The following is a 19,957-nucleotide window of genomic DNA, read 5'->3' as shown; positions in this document are numbered from 1 at the left end:
TGGAGACAGGGAAAACCTGAATAAACAAACATGTGCCACAGATTAGTAAGAACATCTGTAGGTTTTATATTGTTTTGAGAACACATACCACATAGTTTTTTCATTTCTTATGCTTTTCTAGTTTCTCCCTTTCTTTCTGTCTCTCTCTCTTCTTCTTCTTCTTTTTAAATATATTGCTAATAAAGGTTGGAGGTAGAAAGCACAGCTGGGCTCTGCATGACATGCCACTGTTTAATTTCTAGCTTGGAGGATGAGAAGAAGAGTAGTTTTATTGTATCCTAGAAGAGAATAAAGCCACATGCAAATTCCAGCCGTGGACATCTGTTTCCTCTTTGTGTGAAAGAATTCTCATATTTGGAAGGGAATCCCAGTTCTGAAGGGGCTGATGAGTTGGTTTGGTTGGATTTCTTTTCCTTTTGGTTCTTCCCCCTGCTCCTTCAGCATCCTCTCCTTGCTCCCTGGCTGCTGCATTTCCTTCTGGACAATGTCAGCTTGCTGTTTAGCATCAGATATTGAATGGGTGAATTTTGAGTTACATTAAAATGTGCTGTAGTTACAATGAGTATTATTAAGCTCCTCCTTAAATTTCTTTAATTAAAAAGTATGTGGTTGTAGGACTTCTGCTCTGTCATCCATCTTCAGGTTGGTATTTTGGTAGAGCGAAATGTGTGTCTGTTGTTCTGGCTGTGAAGCGAGACTGTTTCTAGAAGTAGCTTATTAAAATGAATCTTTAAAACTCCAGTATCAGGGGAATTAAGCAGATCTGTAGAAATCAGAACCTGCAATGTTCATTACAGTAAGTTAGGCATCAGGTGCTGAGGACTACAGGGACCAGAGTAAATGAGAATGTCACTAACCTAGAAAACATTTTAGAACAACAATTTACAGCACTCTGGGGGCTTTAAACTTCTTTCTTTTCTTGGTGTAAGAGTCGACCGTGTTGAACAAACAGCACAGTTATACAAGATTAGGCCAGACACAAGAACTGGTACTCTCTGTCTATTTTATATTAACATCGAATGAGAGGGTGGTGGAGCTCGCCAGGATTTCATATTTCCTGGCAGAGAGTTACCCACATGTGCGGACCACATTTTTATTGTTGCCTTAGCCTATTTCAGGCATAAATACCACTGCCTGGCAGGGTGTGATACTGTTCATTGCTGAAAAGCTTTCCTTTTAAAAAGCAAAGTATGAAAAGGAATGAAATGCTATAAATGTTCAAATTAAGAAGTGTCTCCAGCCTGCGAGATTTTGTCACCTCTGTCGTGGTAAAGGAATAAAGGGCAGTTAGCCATCTAAAGGCTTTGTTGGATGAGTTACCCTTTCAGAGCTATTTCATTTTTGCATATATTAATCCTGCTTTTGGGCATGGGTTGCTTAGTCTGGTCTCTCAGGGAAACAAGGCTTATGCAAACGGGTTGTATGCACACATGAATGCACGGCAGCCTGCGCAGCCCTTGGACACGCTGGCCACAGAAATGTGGTGGAAAGGCAGAAGCTGCAAAGAGAAATAGAAGTTCCTCTAAGTTTCTTGAGGAGGAGAATGTGACGGGAGAATAAAGGCAATGAAGGGGTTTGGAGAAGGCTTGCAGTTGGAACTGAACTTTCAACTAGAGCTGTGGAATGTTGAGGGGAAATGTGATGGAGGTCCCCGTCTCAGGAAGATCGATGAACCCAGCTTGGAAATTATTTGGCTTCAGTGAATCTGATGACAAAACCTGCAGGAAGCCAAACTCCCTTTCATTCCAGTACCCATGAAATTGCTTGTGTGGGTTTTGCTTTTAAATCAGGGTGTTGTCAAACAGGCTACAGTTGGTAACTGTAAAAAATAGAGGACATCTCCTTAGGATCATCTTAGTGCAGGCAACGGTGCTGCTCTGCTTGTTTTTGTTGGCGGAGCTTCCTAGTTTGTTTGCTTCTTGCAAGCTTTCAAACTCTATCAGCGAGCGACTTCGGGATGTTTAGGCCTTTATCCTGCAGGCATGCTAGAGAGGAGTGAGCCCAGCGGCCGTGCAGATCCCACTGACATACATCCGAACTCTTCCCAGGCATTTTGGAAGCCTGCGTGTCGCAGCAGCTCATGGGGCGCACGGGGAAAAGTGAAACGGATAATCCCCATCCAGGTCGGGTCCCTGCTGAGCGGGACATGGAAAGCAAACACCAGGAACACCGAAAATCAAACAGCGGTCATGAACAAATTTCCTCTCTGATTGAAATGCTTCGAGCTGGGAGATAAAAAGGGGTTTATGTCAAAAGCTTTCCTTGTTGTCTTGTTAACAGCTGCATAATTTTACCACTCATTCGCGAGCATAGGAAAGCAAAACTTGGAGGCTGTGTTTGAAAGCTTGTTTTGTTTGGTGTACAGCTGGATACAGAGCGTTTCCTTTCCTCTCTTTTAACAAATTTGAAGCAAATGTAGTGGGTATTGTTTCTTTTTTTCCCCCTGTTTTTTGGCCTAGCTAATAGAAGATTATGCTGCTTTTCATTTTACATTGCAAAGAAATCATGCCATTTAACTCCAATTCAACAATGATGCAGCAGCATGTGGAGATATATATATCTTCTCATAAATATATTACCACACATTACTGTCAAATAGCTGGACTTTTTCACCCAGTATTAAAAAGGAAATTTAATTGCTACACTAGAGTTTCAAAGCCCTGATAAATAAGAGCCATGTCTGACCTTTATTGTGGGGCTCGGAGCTGCCACCAGGGATATTGCTCATTGCTCAAGATGACAAACTTCCTCTGAGATTTCAGTTTGTCAGCTCAATGTACAGCAGTGACATTGATTTCTTCTCACTGCCATTTCCTGCCTGAATAGATAACAAATGTTCTGTGGCAGGTGCCTGTCAAGCTTCGTTTTGCCTGGCAGATTAACCTAATAGACTCATTTATTAATCATTAGTTGCAACACAGTGAAGCAGACAGGACTCTTTAACTCTTGTGATGTTGAATGGATGTACCATTGCAGATTCCTTTGTGTAGTGTGAATTTGGGTTTAATAAGCAGTTCATCTCTCTGTAGTGAATGTTTTTAACCTGACATTACTCACAAAGATCAAAGATTTACGTATTTGTTAAATGCAACCCATGTTGAGCATCTACTACATGGCAAAAGGTGCGTAAGTGCTGTCTGAGACTAATAAAATGATGCACAAACTGCAAAACCAGCCTAAGGGGGAAAACTGGCCCAACATGCATCATGTTTGGGGAAGGAAGGTATGAGAAGAAGAAAATAGATACTTGGAAGAAGATTTGAAACTGGGGCTGACTGGCTGTTGAAGTGGAGGAGATAACTGTGGATGCATTTAGGAAGGGGCAAAGCAGAACTGCAGATACAGCTGTAGGGCAGCTCTAGCATAGCACTATTTTCCTAGGGATCCTGTCTCCAATATGTCTTGAGATAGATTGCTGGGCTGGAGATGGCAGGGGTGGTACCAGAGGTGAATATTGGGCAGGGCTTGTCAGAGTGGTGGTGGAGAAGGAAGAGCCAGAAGAACCTAGTGGAGGGAATGAAGGAGGGAGGAAGAAATTATAAGGGAAGGCATAATCTTGGAAAGCGATGTCTCTTGTTCCAAAGAATCACTCTGTTCATGGTGAAAACTGACTTACTACATACATTAGCCCTGCACAGCCTATGGAGCTGACAGCAATGTGTGTTTGGTTTTTTCCCCACATGTGTCAAGAGATGGTTAAGAGTGTAAGTTGATCACAAGGTGTTTATCAGGGCAAAATCTATAAAAGAGCTGAAAATGCAGAGGCACTGCTGGGGACGCATGGCAGAAAGAATGAGCCTAGGCAGAGATACAGGCTGTTGCTGGACAGAAGAACGTCTCATTATATGTGGGGAGACGAGAACCACCAAGCTTCTCCTGTGAGTTTTACTTGATTGTGGTAGCTCTTCACATCCTGCTTTTAACTCTCAAGGGAAATTGTTAATACAAGATCACTGGGAGATGTGCAGGGAAGTTTCTGCAGCTGATGCTCAACTGCAAAGCCTTGATTGGAGCACAACTGTTTTCAGCTCAGCACTTGTGAGAGCGTCCATTGCTGAAGATGTATTTTTGCTAAGTGGTGACCCTGGTCTTGGGAACGTGTTTCTTGAACCATCCTTATGGCTTCCTTGGCTGAGTGTCAAAGCAGGAATGTCCCTGCACTAGATCATACTGCTTATTGCTCTTCTAGGCCACCCTGGTAACAATACATTAACCTCTCAGCAGGGAATGTGATAAACAAAGTAAAACTGCTTTAGTGAAACCAGTCATTTAATGGCAGCGTACATAAAGTGTCTGTAAAGATTTGTAAATGTAATAAGCTGCAGTTCACTGAGTGAACAATAACTGTTCCTAATTTAGCCAGTGGAGGAACATGCCAACCTCATTTGCTTTTGTAACATTATGTTGTTTTTTCTTTTCCCACCTCTCCAGATTCCTTTCTCTCTGGTACAATTTCCCCTCTGGGAGTCCTTAAAGGTAAGTCCTCTTTAATAAATATAAGTTATACATTTTGCAAAAGCTTTCCATGGTAACTTACCTAACTTGGTTATCCCAATTATGGGCATGTCCAAGAATCAGTATGTACTAACCTACCTCTGCATGTGAAGGTCATTTGCCTGAATATCTGAAAAATAACAGGGAATATCTAACCACTGATATGTAGCATGCAGTCTAAATTTTACTCCCCAACATGCCAGAATTTAATCTAATTTTTTTAGTGTTTTATTCTTCAGGGTAATTGGGAATTGCAATTGATACAGAGAAAACTGATTGTGTTTTGCAGACACAGAGACACTGTGTCACTGACAGGCTATTTTCATTGGCTGCGTGTACTTCATTTAAAGGTCGTTTAAGGAAGGTGTCAATAGGTGATGTTCCAATAGTGCAGTGTTTCAGAATGATATCCTCCCACCAGCTGGTTGCTCTGTTTATCATGGGCAGAGTCAGGGTCTAGATTTTTGGGCACAGAGTTAGATTTGAAGACATGTCATTTCTCTGTTCCTCTGTTTTTGCTTTAACTTGCTGCAAAAGGTGAAGGAAAGGCTTTTTCAGGTGCTTTGAGATCTGGGTTGGAAACGTAAACAATTATTGCAGGTTGCTAAAGTCATTGTAGCAAAATATAAGAGAGGAGCTGAGAGAAAGTAACTTTCTTCTTGATAATAGTACTGGACTTCTGGCCACTGAGACCCAATTTGGGCAGAGGTGTTGGAAGGGTGGGATCCAGTGATCCTTGCCCTTTGCTGCTCCTGTTTAATTAGGACGACTTACGTTATCCTTGGTCCTTGGGACAATGGCTTGTTCTCTCGCTGTGTATCAGTAGATTGGGTTGTTCTGAGGGGGCAAACCCACAGTGTGAATGTTGCATTCGGAGGCCTCAAGGAGTCAGATGTAAAGGGGAGTCCATAGGCAGGAGGAGCACAAAATCATCAAGAGCTTTTACAGAACTGAGCTGTGTTCATAGAGGATTCTGTAGGTACTTCATGAACTCAGCCTGATGTGGTGTCTGGGTATCGTCCCTTTGCACAGGGTAGCTTTGGCTGCCTTATTAGGAATCTCTTTCCCTGCCAGTGTGCAGGAATGACTTTGTGTAAACTCTTCAGCAGGGATACGGGCCTGACCTGCTAATTGTTAGTGCAGGAGCCGTGTTTGGGAGCAAGAGGTGGCAGTGCTTAAAGAGAAAAAGTGCTGTGTTCTTGCCAAAGCCACATAAACTAGCAACATCGTATAGCTGTTTTCAGATTGTAAAGTTGTTTTAACTCATGTCCACGTAGCTGTGACAATAAAATGTATTGTTTAGATTGCAGGCTTTAAAGAAGACAGTTTGAGTTTAGCTAGCTACAGGAGTGAGTCACTTAGGATGAGACATCATATTTAATCTAAAGAGCTCAGTGCAGATCTGAAGAGAAACAAAACCAGGTCAGTTTGTTCCACAAACCCATTGCAATATATTCGTCTGACTGTGGAACCAAGAGCAGATAACTGAAAAAATCAGTCTTGCATGCTCCAGTCACTTTGGCTCAGCACATGGAGAGAGCTCAAGGTTTGTCACATCAAAGCCTGGCAATGACAGCACAATATGTTTTGTTTATCTAAATGGAGCTCTTAAAGATTGGCCTGACAGTACAACAAAGGACAAAAACCATTATGGTCCCATCAGCAGGCTGGACGTGGCCAGTAGCATCAATAGGAGTAATACTCAGTCTAGGGTTTCTCACGGGTGCAAGAAGGGAGCATGAAGACATGGCAGTTAAGAGGTAGGAGTGCCAATGATAAGAGAAAAATGACACAAAGCCTGAACATAGAAAAGTTATTGAAATGATGTCTTAAGGGTCTGGAGAATAAGTCTTGTGAGGAACGGCTGAGGGACCTGGAGGGGTTTAGTCTGGAGAAGAGAAGGCTCAGGCGGGACCTTATCGCGCTCTGCAACTACCTTGAAAGGAGGTTGTAGTGAGATGGGGGTCGGTCTCTTCTCCTAAGTAACAAGCAATAGGACAAGAGGAAACGGCCTCAAGCTGCACCGAGGGAGGTTTAGATGGATATTAGGAACAATTTCTTCCCCAAGGGTGGTCAGGCATTGGAACAGGCTGCCGAGGGCAGTGGTGGAATCACTGTCCCTGGAGGTGTTCAGAAACCATGTAGATGAGGCGTTAGTGACACGGTTTAGTGGTGGCCTTGACAGAGCTGGGGGGATGGTTGGACTTGATGATCTTAAAGGTCTTTTCCAACCTGGTTGATTCTATGATTCTGCACTGTATTGATGGGATTACTTGAGAAAGTAAATGCGGCAGCAGTTGTGTATGATGTGCGTGGATCATCTTACAGAGAGCAGAACAAGTGCTGTGGCTGTGTCATTTTTAAAACCATTAGTACAAAGTTACATAAGCTGATGGAAGGTAGACTCAGTCTTATAATTCCCAGAACAACCTAATCACCATAAAAATGAGGAAAAATATATTTCCTTTGTAAAGGGCAGCACATGGAAGAAGGAAGTTTCCTTTTCCTTCACATACATGCTGGCTGCAGCTAGCAGAAGGGTGTTAAGCTTTAAGAAGCTTAATAAAGGCTTTGTTGTAGGTATCAAATCAGGTATTTCTATATCCCATTTTCTCTGTCTGCTTTGTTCCAAGCTGCTCTGGTTACTCATTATGCTTCCAGCAGGCTTTAGCCACAAAGTTTACATGCATAGTTTTCTTCTGTCTGTGAATGTAGACCAGCTGTCCTATGTGAGAGTAAACTTACGTATCATGCGCTGAATTAAGTTAGAAGAAGAAGAGAGCATTGTATAAATGGCTGAACTATAAGGTTACGTATGGTAGGGTGCTGGCATAGGGGGGTATTGCAATGATTAGCAAGAAACAGATACTGCTTCAAATATAATCCTTCCTGCCAGTTACTCAGGTGAACACACAATTTAGAAGCAGTTAATAGACTTCTTTCTTAGTTCACAATGAATTAAGAAACAACAGTAAAGAAATGATGATTTCAACTAAAGAAACCCCACAACTGTATTGGATGCAGGTAGCACCCACTGCTCTAATGCATACTTCATGTCCTTTCTCTTCCTAATTTTTCATTTTTCTGTATTTTGTTTTAGATTATTGATATAAACCAAAGGGGAGAAGGAAACCGTGCTGTGGTGTATTGAATTGCGGGACAGACATTGTAATTCTGTGCTAGGCTGAGTTAGTGTAGCTCTTCTCTGTCTTTGTAGCCCAAGCCTTACAGCTAAACCAAGTTTGAATTCTTCTCAGAGTTCAGGAAAAGAAGGGGCATTTCAAATCCTATTCACTCTGTGCTGCACCAGCCCTCGGAGGAGCACCGTGGTTAATGACCACTGGGGCAGTTTGATCAGATTTAGGTTCTTTTAGGGCTAATGCTTCTGATTCCATCTCAAAGCCAGCTGGCCACAAAGAGAAGCAGCAGAACACAAATGTGGTGTGCTTCCCAAATGCCAGCCAAACACACACTGCCTTCCATATTAGTTCAAGTTTTGGAATAATGTTGTAAGACACAGTCCCCTTGTATTCTGCCCTGGAATTTCCAGGGTGCCTCTGTAATTTGCTTTGGAAATTATATATGTGTGTTCTTCATTGTGGGGAATTTCAAATTACAGGCTGTGTGTTTGGCATGAAATTGTTGTGGGTTACAGGGAGCCTAACACTGCTCTATTGCTTTCACTCTGCTGCCCCACGTGTGTAGTCTCCACTCAGGTAACTGTAGCACTGTGGAGCTCATCCCTTCTGCATTATCTTCTATTCTTTTCTGTTCAGGCGTTTTATTCAGCACTTGTAATCATCATATCTCAATACTTTCCAACAGCACATATGTGATCTATCACCTGTCCCATGTTGTACTTTTAATACATGATTTTTCTCTTCTAGACCTGAGAAAAAAGACAACTTTAATTTCTGCTGTGGAAATACCACAGAAATACAGGGCATCAGGGTTTCTTTTCCAACAAAATAGAGTTTAACCCCTTCCCCCCAAAAATCAAGAGCCTTTGGTTAGGTTTGAGTCCCAAAACATCTTGTCGAAAATGCCTGCTTCTTACGGCTGAGTGGAAGTGGTCAGCTCCCTCGGAGAACAGAGCTGTGTGTAAGGTAAACCCATCCCAGGTGAAACAAGACTCAGTCCTCTTGGGTTTTATATTTCTGCGTGTTGGCTGCACTTCAGAGCCTCTGAGAGTTACTCAAATGCAGCTGTACATGGAGAATGGCCTCTTTATAGACCAAATGTATTGTATGTCTGGAGAAAAGGCTTTGGTAGCCAGTGAGGAGGGAAGGAGCAGGCGGGACAGGAGGACATAGGTCTCGTATGAGTAAACTTGAAAAATAAGGGGGGTTTTGGTTGGTTGGTTGTTTTTTAAAGGAAAACAAACCTACCATCCTGGGAACCTTTTCTTTTTCATTCGACGTGTCTGATTCTGAGATGGTACACTTGGATGGTGGTAAGACCATGTAGGGTGAGGCTGACTTCTCCTTGCAGACTGTGTGTGCCAGCGAGTCCTGGGAGGGCCGGCACAGACTGTGCTGCTCTGCTGGGCCAGGACCTGCAAGCAAAGATAACAACCTTGGCCTGGCGTGCTCAAGGTGATGTTCTGGCTCTTCTGGCACTCTATGGGGCCAGGATTTCCCTCTTTGTCTCAGTGCTGGGCAAAACCTAAAACTCAGAATTTATGCAGCTATAGTGAGCTCACGTGGTTTTTTGTCATGGCTTTAGCAATTAGATAATTTTCTCAAATCTGTAAATCTCATAAATTAGCAAGTGTTTTGCAAAGAGATGCTTTGTTGGACCTTGAGAGGCAACAGCCAGAGACATGGAGCTGACATGCTGACATACAATGGAGTTTTGTAATGACTCTGGTGGCATGTGATAGTGCTGTAAAATGCTGAACGAACAGAGACATGCTTTGGTGGCTTCAGGAGAAGAGAATGGTTTGAAGAGGACACACAGGCATGTTTCCACCCTGTGAAATAAACAGGGCATTGTAGTTAAGACAATGGGGAGAGTCCAGCCATTCCCCTGTGAGGCTGAGCAGTATCAGAAGGTTGGTTGGGTCAGAACACAGGTTCCCTATGTTGTTCCTAAACTGGTTTCTGCCCACACAATGGAGAGCGGGTTTGGGATTGGTCTTGCATTTCCTTAGGTCCCTTGTTTTCTCTCCAGGTTCAGCTGTCACCCCAGGAGCAGTTGTGTTGAGAGTTACAGAGCTTAGGAAATCTGCTGTCAGACTGAACTAGAGATCTGCATGAAGACATTGGCATATTCATTTGCTTGGTTCTCTTGGTTCCTCCCTCGAAGAAAGCTCAATTTTGAGGGGCTGTATAGGCAGTAGAGGGTGTGAATAGATCTGGTTCGAGGTGGGCTCAGCCTTGCTTGTAGTTATCGGTGCAGACATGCCTTTGAGATGTATCTTGAAGCATGCAGTGCAAAGACCATTTGGTGAGTTTCCATGGAGAATGGGGACTCTAATCTTGGTTGGAGCTCATTGCACCTGAGTTTTAAAGTTAATAAGAATGAAAAGTTTACAGAATGCTTCTGCCCGGGCAGCTGGGGCTCTCGGCAGTAATACGTGTTTATAACTCCACCATTGAAACAATAAACCACATGCTATTTCCCTCCTAAAATTTACAATCAAATCTGTTGCTGTTTAACAGGATAAGTAGAAAATAGAGAAATGTAGCCAAACGGAGCCTAAAATGGCTCTTTCCTCTATAGGTAGGTGACAGCTTTCCTTTTTTCCTGGAGAAGCAGTCTAGTATTTCCTTCTGCTGTGCTCAGCTACGTGTAAGTCAAGAGTAAATGAAACCCAGGCCCAGCTTTAAACCCATTTCCTTGCAGGCAGCGTAGTAAGTGTTCTACCATACCTCACTCCCTCTTTGAGTAACGATCGGGTTGATTTAGGGATTAAGTCCTAATGGTTAAATAACACTAACGTGTCTGCCATTTGCTTAGGTGCTCTATCAGGAAAACACATTTCCAGGCGTGATGTAACTTGCGGCTAGCGTGGCCTGTGCATGCCATTAGCATAACGGCTGCATTTTCCTCACAAAAGAACAATGTCCTCAACAGCTGTTCAGCAAACAGCCCTGGCTTTATTAGTGCCACAATAAGTGTCATTCACACAGCCTTGAAGCGCAGTCGAAGGAATGCTATACGCCATCTGCACCAAAGAGAAAGAAACAAATGCAATCCTTACTTACAGCACTGCAGGCACGTTTGAGAAAGTCAGATGGGCTTGGCTCATCAATGCAGCATTTAAAACGGCAGAAGTAAACCCGACTCATGCAGTCTTGGAGATACAGAGCCAGATTGTGATGCTCTTGCTCGTGCCTAGACCACAAGTAGTTCTCTAGAAGTTGCTGAGCTTGCCAATGACATCTGGGGATGTTTGGTACAGTATAGAAGTAATCAGTGTGAAGGGCTCACTGTTTGATTCGGACACTTGCTTCTTGGTAAAGAACCTTAAAAACCTCATGTGATTCTTCCACATAATTTATTCATGCAAGCCTGCATGAAGCACAGATTTATTAGCAGGTAGTAGCAGTGCAGATGCTCAAGGAAAAGCCATCCTAACTTCAAAGTGATTTTTCAGAAGTACATTTACCTCCCCAGGCACATATATGGCCCTTCATGCCATGGAAACTGAGTGTTGCCAGCATATTATGTTCTGCCTTACCATGGGAACACTGTTTCGAAGACATTTTATTTAACCAGGCTTTTAGCACATCCATTTTGATTTACATCCAAATGGGTCACAGGCATCAATGCAGTATTATATGGAGAGAAAAAGGGAATGAAATGCTTTTGACATGAAAAATATGCTGTTGCATGTAGGCCAACTTTTGTTCTCTTTCAATTTACCTAGGATTTGGATGGGTTTAATTCTAGGGCCAAATTCAGGACTGGCTTAAGTGAGCACAACTCCATTAGTGCAATTGGGATCTCAGTGTTTTTGTCAACAGTGAGCTTCGACCATTGAATTTTTCCCATGTTTGGGCTTGCATGTTTCCTGCAAGATAATATACACATGTACTAGCACATATGCCACACATATGTACATAAAAATTCACTGGGGAGGACATTTGGCTCTATGCTCTATGTTTGATTTTGCATATAGAAACTGCGATCAGCTCATGAAGTTTTTGCTTCTCTTGTAGCTAACGTGCCATGCATCTGTAAGGATCAGCCATGCAGAATGCCACGTTGGAAGTAAAATACCTAGTAGCAAAGGCAAATGTGAAAATTGCTTTTCTTTCTTCGGTCTGCAGGACTGCACATGCACACAAATCCATGTGATTAATTTGGAGAGATTTTTCCTCCCCTCTGTTATCACAAAGTTGAACACTGCCTCGAACAGAGGGTTATGTGGAAATACTGCAGATGCTTATCATTGGAGTGAATTGTAATATTTACTCAGCTGCAGGCCTCAAGTTTAGTGTATGCCATGAGGTCTGCTTGCCTCTTAGTGCCTGAAGAATAGCAAGGCCAAGGCAGAGATACCCCATTCTCTGCGATGCTTCCTATAGCATTTGGGATGTTGACCCGGTCATCGGGTTTGAGAGAGAGGCAAGTGTTGTGCTTTCCCAGTATATCATGGAATCATAGAATATATCTGAATGTAGACCAAGACCCCACTAGATTGAAAGGCCTTTGGTATATCCTAACAGTGACTTTTCCAGTGCACCTTCTGCCCAGCAAAATGAGCATCCTTGTATTCTCAGTATCAAAAGAGCTAAAGAACGTTTGTAGTGAAGTAGAGGACACAGGCCTATGGGGCAGCATGAAATGGGATCATCAGGAAGAAAAGTAAGGCTCTGCCCACATATAAAATTTGACCCTTCTCTGTGAACATTATCCCTGTGAATAATTGGAAATCTGCATTCAGGCTTCCCACTGTGTCCCATCCCTTGAGGATGCACCCGTTGGATTGCTTTACATGGTGCGGTGATGCACGGTGAGATTTACATATATATCACATAAAAGTGTTTACAATAAAAATTAGCATGTGATTGAGCTGGGAAGCTGCAGAGGGCCCCAACTGTACGAGTTTCCATGCACTTCAGCCAGAAGATTTATTTCCAATTTGTTATTCATAAGGGAAGAGCGAGAGATTGGGATGGGGTCCTTTGAAGTGGAAAACAAAGTCTTCTATTCAGCCTTCAGCTTAATAGAATACACATGACACAGGCTTGGCATGGCGGCCCGCTTTCATGTAATGTGCTCCTTGTCATTCTGCTTTCCTAGGCTGTGAATACTAGTGGGAATGGGTATTGCCCTGGAAAAGTCTCATTATCTCCTGCAGCCTTCTGCAGGAGGAGCGCAGTGTAAGCAGGTAGGAGCTATTTGGTGATGGGGAAACCAGGTTTATCCAATTGTTGCAGTTGTGTTGCTTATAATTCCCAGTTTCATATTGCAGGAGCATATGTAGAAAAAGCAGTGTAGTTGCAGGGATTCTGCAGTCATTACAAGGCTGCTTCTGACCTTTGTGGAGGCCCTAAGCAGGGAGCCAGGACCTATGGGCTGCCTGACCTGAGCTGTCACCTGGAGTGGAAGGCTCTTCTGAATCTGTACAGCATCTAGGATGGCAGAGCAGTATCTATGCACTGTATCACTGCAAATAACCAGCAATTCTGTCCAAAGTCGGTGTTCTGTGGAAGATGTGTATGTGAATCCTGTATTTCTTTCCAGGAACAAGGCTCTAGTTTTACAGTGGTCAAGCCTCTAATAGCTTCTGTGCTTTGCTCTGTGTTAGTTGTATTAAAACCATGCTTGGTGTAGCACAAAGGCTTGTGTTTGTGAAGAACTTACAAGCCCAACTTACCACAAAGCTCTGTCAATTAGTGGGTCTGTGGGCTCTGAGAGAAAACACGTGTGTCCTTCAGCACATCAGCTTGGCCCGTAGCATGAGTGTCGTTAGAAAGAATTTGGACTAGAGTCCTGCCGGTCCTCTTGGCCTTGTGACACTTGTTTCTCTCAGCTTCCTTTAGGATGATGTCCTCGTTGCCCCACTTTTCTCTAACTCTTCTGCATGTTCAGGTTTGGAGCTCGGGTGAATCACCGAAATCGGAGATGGAAAGAAATGCATGAAGTCATCTCATCCTGCCCTTGCCAGCGCAGGATTATTCCCCACAGTACAGTCTCGAGTGCCTTCTCCAGGCTATTTTTAAATGACTCAAAAGGAGAGGGCTTTCCTCTCCTCCCTGGGGAGGCTGGCCCCGCTCTTCAGTAGACCTCACTGTTGGGGAATTTTCTTCCTGTTCTCCAGCCTCAATTCTCCTTTTCCCTAATTTAATTGAGCTGTTCCTGGCTCCACCCTTCTACACAATTTTCCGTATTGCATGACTGTTGCAAATACCTGTTGTCAATTTGCAGGCAATAACAGATGGGAATTCATCACCATTTGCCTGGCTTGGCAAAGGCTCTTTGTGCAGAACTGTACTGGGAAGCCAGCCTTTATCAGAAACTAGATTTCAGAGCTCCATGCCAAGAATTAAGAATGACCTTTTCCTACTTCTTTGGACAATGCCATTAACATGAAACCCCATCATGACTGAGAACAGTTTGGGCTTTTGGCAAAGCCATGAATGTCTGTATTAATGTGCTGGTTTTCCTCCCAGTCCTGCAGCAGATCTTCCATAGTGATTTTTTGCATGACAGAAGTAGTTGTTCTGAGTTCTGGGGTTTAGTTGTAGGTGTAGATATGCTTGGGGAACATTTAATGAAGAAATACACTAATTCTGTTTGTATGAGGTGCCTCCAGCAGTTAAATTTCTAAACCTTGACCTTCAAATTGAGGTTTTTTTAAGCACCTGAAGTGTTTTGAAAATGGGTTTTGAAGGTGGGATTTATGCTTTGACAATACCTAGATGCTTTGGAAAGGAGCACCTATTGTTTTGGGAAGATGTGTCCTTCATCCAGCAGGACTGAGCTGCAGGAAAACTGCCTGTCCAAAGAGTATAAGTTGTTCCAAAAAAGCATCTTTTGGGTTTGAATAATTACGAATCCCTATTTATTCACTTAGGAGTTGAAAATCAGTTTCTGCTGTGGGTGACAACAGAATAGAAACCCGTTCTGCAAACACCCGGAAGAGTGGCTAGCATTAAAGAGACTGAAATCCCTTTAGTGCTTTCATACAGCAGAGCTGCAGCTATTTAGCTATGGCAGGATACCAAACAACATTGTGGCTGGCCATTGTTACTTGAACAGTTTGATTTTTAAAACTTCAACTGGAATACAGCCACCAGCCAAGTTGGAAGAAGCGAGTCACAGGGACAGCGCGTTAAATGAAGAGTCAGCAAATGAAGGCAACGAGTTCTCATGCCCCAGTGGAAAGTGGCTGCATTGCAGCCCAGGAGCCTGAGAGCAACGTCTCAGCCTAGCACAGCTATAGGGCTGCTTTTAAGGAAGTTTTATAGCATAGAAGTAATATGGCTTTAAAAAGAATGAGATAGTGGAATGAGATAGTGCCACAGCTATAAAATGAGATTGCTGATTTCTCTGTGGTAGGCCTGAGAAGGACCATGAATCCCACTGCCTTTTGCTCAGCGCTGGTCCTCACATCATAAACCAGAAATCTCTCCTCCAGAGAACTTCCAGTGTTAAGCATGTCAGGAGATGGGAGGGAGGTGGTGGAGCGGAGCGGAGGAGGAGAGAACAAAGTGGCATAATAAAAACCATCCCGGCACACATCGGCCTTTGTTGCCGATACTGATCAGACACACCAAACTGCTGTGATTCTCGATAGGTGTTTTTTAGAAGGCGCTGTTCTTAGTGGTTTTAAATGTGCATGTTTAAATGATGCTGTGAGTTAATGGATTGGAGCATGGTGTGTGGGAGCAGCAGGGAGGAGAAGGGTGTGTGGTCCCTAGTGACGCCAAGTGAAAAACAGAGACACACCTGCTTTGGGATGTAATGGGAGCGATAAGAGTAATTTCTTAATGATGGGGGGTTTTTGGGACTGTGAGGGGAAGCATTGGTTTAAGAAATGTAGGGGGGCGAACAGGACGTCTCACTGTGCTGGGGGCTGTTCATTTTAAATGAGAGCATTTGCTACATCTCGGCTGAACTGATACTGGTTCTTGCATGCTGCCCCCCCCGCCCCGCTCAGTGTTTTGCTTTGCACTGTTTTATCTGCCAAAAGGGCAATAAATTCACAACATATTTGCAAAGCTGCATGGCCACAGGCTTAAATACATACATATGAAATCCCTGAAAGCAATTTGCTTCAAGCCTTCCTTGGTTCCAGACATCTTTCTCACTCCATCTGCTCGTTCAAGTACACAAGTTCCTTGGGAAAAATCACTTATTACATCACTGAAAAATGCCACAAAAATAGCTTTTCACTTAAGTTCCCATCCTCGGAGTTAACTCACATGGGGATCAGATAGATTCAAACATTTAATAACTTTTTATTTTCCTTTCTCTTTAAACACAGGATCTCTGGTCATGGAAGCAGGGTCACGTGGTGGATTCTTGGCAGTCAGCAGTCTGTGGAGCTTTTGCAGGTGCAAAGGATTATATGTTACACTGGGAAAGACTAAAGAAGAAAGGGAAAAATGTGCAAATCTATTAAGTACAGCAGAACAACATTCCTTTGTAATTCAAGTTTGTTTAGAAGAAAATGGATCCAGTTGTTGTTTGGAAATAGAAAAGTCAGCAAAGGAAAGAGAAGAGGGAGGGGGAAAAAAGGCTCAAACAGGGTGTCTGTTTGAAAGACAAGCAATTTGTTTTTGACAAATTTCTGTTCTTTAAGAACCAGGGGCCTGTCACTCAGGCTTTGTCATTATTTCAAAGTTGATTTGTAAAATCCTCATCCAGGAGAAACTTTTGCTTGGGTGGGGGTTTGTGCAGCTGTTTGCACCGAGCACTTCCCCAGGGGTTGAAGTGATTGCAGCGAGAGGCCATGATTCACCATTCATGTGACAGCTCTGACAGCCATGTAGATTAACTAGAGCCAGGAGAGCAGAGGCTAGTGCTGCACAGCCCGCAGGCTAAAGCCTTCCACAGCAGAGAGGGGGGAAGAAACCCAACAACGCAGGACGAAACATCTGGGCAATCTCCAGACACTAGAACAAGAATAAAGAGTGGCAGAACACAATGCTGCACTATTTATTACCAAACAAGCCAGAAGTTAATTGAATTCTTCAGTAGGCTTCTTGCTTGATTTTAGCCTACTGTAGTTGTTTCAAAAAGAAAGCAATTAATGACTCATCAGTAGAGCTGACAAGTTTGAGGGAGGAGAGACGCAACTGTCTAATAGAAAAAACAGATTAGTAGAGAGATGGATAGCCCGAGCTTTTCCCCAAGGAGCTAAAATACATTTTGAGATTCCAAACCAGTAACAGGCTCTGTGGAAAAAAATAAATCCTGTTTAAAGGGAAATTATAGCATTTCTCGAAATAGAGACTATCAAAAGGAAAGCTTGTTCTTTGATAACTTGTAAAATTAGAGCCATTACATCGTATGTAAGGTTTTTTTAAACTAGTTCTATTAGGGGAATTGCAGTATTAATAGCAGCAGGATTCCAGCAGAGACTGAAGCTTCCGTTTGATGGGTGCTGTAACTGCATGACTGAGAGAAGGGAGCGTGGCTGTAGCTGCACATGGTTTGGTAGATCATGCACATGAGCTATGTTGAAATGGTTTAGGTAGAATTGATTCCATTATGGGGCAGAGGGGGTATTTTAGATAACCTTTGTTATCTCGTCCAGCTGTATTTTCTCTGTTTATGTGATGGAAAAGGAGTTTTATTCTGCTTAAAATCTGGTCTGCTGTTGGGTTTTTACACTGACTTCGTCAAATCAGTGCAAACAAAATCAGAGCAATTGAAGCGGGTTGTTCATTTTTGGTTTGAAACTAACCAAGCTATCACACTACAAATGCTTTAAAATGCAATCTGTGTGTCTGCAGGTGTGACGGGGATCATTAATTTAGCTCTGTTGATTTCTTTACAGTCAGATTGATACAAAAACTGTGTTCAGGCGTGTTCAGAGAGCTTGAAAGGTTATCTGATTTACCCAAGGCCTTGCAGAGTAATTTCCTGAAGTCCAATTTGGTGCCTCAATTGGAAATCTAGCCCAGTGCCCCCACTTCCTTCTCTGTCTCTTGATTCTGACCGGTTATGCTTGGACTTGCTGCTATTTGATGGATGTTCAGTAGTGTCTGCTCACTTTGTAGCAGAAATATTACAAGAAGGAGCTTCCAGAGGCATGGTTGTGCATAACGTGTCCTTCGGCACATGCTGGGGAGATGGGGCACTTTGTGCTGAATGAGGCACTGGGTCCTCCTGGAGCACAGAGACTTCCAGGTCCGTGGTGGTGGTGATGAGACAGTTCAGCGTAGGTGTCTTCATAGGCTCTACTCCCCAAGCACAAATCTTTGCAGAGCTGGAGTCCTATTTTGTAGATCATGTTGTAACTGATGATAAATGTTCTCTGGGTTGTCCTTCCAGCTTCACTTCCTCCAGCCTGGTTTTCCTTCTCTGTTCTTTGTTTCCCCATTTTTCCCTCTTCACAGTATTTTAAACTTCTTTTCTCATGTGTCCTTTGAGGATCTGCTTCAAAACTCATGAGGTTCAACTCTTTTTGGATCAGAACCTTCCCCTTCCATCTCCATTGCCTCCCTCTGCAGACATGTAACAGGCAGGCCCTGTATTGATGTAACCTGGTACCACATCCATTCGATTTCACTGCAAGTATTTAGCCTTCTTGCTGAGTGGAGGTAGTGGAAAAATAATTTCCTGCTTTCTGAAGAATGGATTCCATGGTTAAAAATTGACTACCTACATAGAGCTTCAAATGAGGGAAGAAAATCCAGACCAAACTCTTTATCCCTTTCTTTCCACCTCAGAACCTCACCAGTACCCTGTGAATAAAATAAGATGAATGTGTGCATCCGAGTGATTTGAAATCATCATGTTCTAAACCTTTAAAGGAGAAGATTATCCAAAACCCAATCTTTAAATGAAGAGACTCTGTCAAATGCCACCATGGTAGTAGTGGGATGGCGAAATCACACAGACATGCTTTTCTCCTGTGTTCTTTGGTTGAATTCAATGCTTTCTAAAAATATGTTAGAGGTCTTGAGGGGCAGGGTAATGAGCTGAAACAACCTGAAAGAAAAGTTCTGTTTGGCTTCCCATTATGGCGCACACATATGTGTGTCTGTGTGTGCTGGTTAGTTCTTAGCTAAATCATCGTTGATTATTTGGTGAAGACAGAACAAAGAACAACAATATATTGGATTCCATCCTCAGTGCCTGTGAAATGGCAGTGACTTGAGCCAAAGTGCTGTGGGAGGCTGCCTCTTCCTTGTTGAGCACACGTGTAAGATGTGTGTATGCGATCCATGGGCTTTTTATAGAAGCCTAATAGGCATGAGCATAAATATCAGAGATTTGGAATCCTCTCTGTCTCATCTGTTAATAATTTAATCCCAGGAGGCTGTGTCCAACTCTTTGTTCATCTCTATTGTCTTAACTAGAGGAGATGTTTGGGCCAGTTGGGGAGTGAGAGAAGGTGATACCTGAGCAGCCGGTGGAGAGGAAACCAAGGGTAGATTTTAAGCCTGAGGTTGCATTTGAAACAAACCTTGCCTGATGTTTGGACACCAGCCCGAATTTGGGCACAGGCTTTAGCAGGCTGGAGTCGAAGGAGGGAAGCATATTCCCATGCTGTGGGCAGGCCAGGCATGATTGTGGTTGCATTCCACGCTCAAGTCTTCTCTGAGCTTAGGCTGTTGGGCTGGACCATTGCACCGCAGCCCAGCACCATACCAGCACAGACCATCCCAGAACAGCTTCTGGGTGGGTTTTAGGTGTCCTCCATGGTAGTGGGCTGGTGGCAAGGAAATCCTGCTGTCAGGTATTAGCTGTTGGGAAAGCAAAGTACTGCCTCATACCAGTGGGGCGATCTCCAACTTGTCAAAGAACCTGAGTGTCCATTTAATGTGATTGAAAATTGCCTCTGTTAGAGACATCTTCTTTCTCCCTACTGTAAAAAATAGTGTGGCTTAACATTAATAATTAATGCTCTGTGGTGACAAAGTCACCAAGAATGGAGGAGCAAGTCTAGTGAATAGAGCACTAACGAGAGCTTTTTGCACATTAACGGGAAGACTTCCCATCACTTTTGTTCTGACCTAATCGGCTCTGACAAGATTACACACTGTGCCTAAAAGCCTCTTTAGCTCTGTAGCTCTGAATAAACGTTTGGCTGGTTCTCAGGATTTCCCCATAGTTTCTGGTTAGACCATGTTTCTAACCTTGAATTGGTTAAATCACTGGAGGGGCAGTGCTTTCTCTCTTGGCATTTCTGTTGAAATCCAAAGAGGTTCTTGGGTCGCTTTGCTCTCCCATTGGCAGGTGGTGTTCCCACAGTGAGGAAGGACCAGAATAAACTTCCTCTTAAAAAAAAAACCCAACAACATAATATCAATAAAATAAAGGTGTAAGTAAG

General features: G+C 43.2%; 1 protein-coding gene across 2 annotated transcripts in view; it reads left to right on the top strand.

Moving 5' to 3' along the window:
• The window catches only part of SLC25A26 (solute carrier family 25 member 26), an 84,333-nt gene that overhangs the window by 54,667 nt on the left and 9,709 nt on the right, over window positions 1-19,957 (top strand). For both annotated transcript variants that reach the window (XM_030501908.1, XM_030501907.1), the window contains 2 exons: window positions 4,432-4,476; window positions 15,938-16,007. In XM_030501908.1, coding sequence (XP_030357768.1) covers window positions 4,432-4,476; window positions 15,938-16,007 — 115 coding nt within the window. The remainder of the gene's footprint in view (window positions 1-4,431; window positions 4,477-15,937; window positions 16,008-19,957) is intronic.

This window comes from Strigops habroptila, chromosome 11, assembly GCF_004027225.2.
Source record: "Strigops habroptila isolate Jane chromosome 11, bStrHab1.2.pri, whole genome shotgun sequence".
NCBI lineage: Eukaryota > Metazoa > Chordata > Aves > Psittaciformes > Psittacidae > Strigops > Strigops habroptila.
This window is presented reverse-complemented; position numbering and strand designations above follow the sequence as displayed.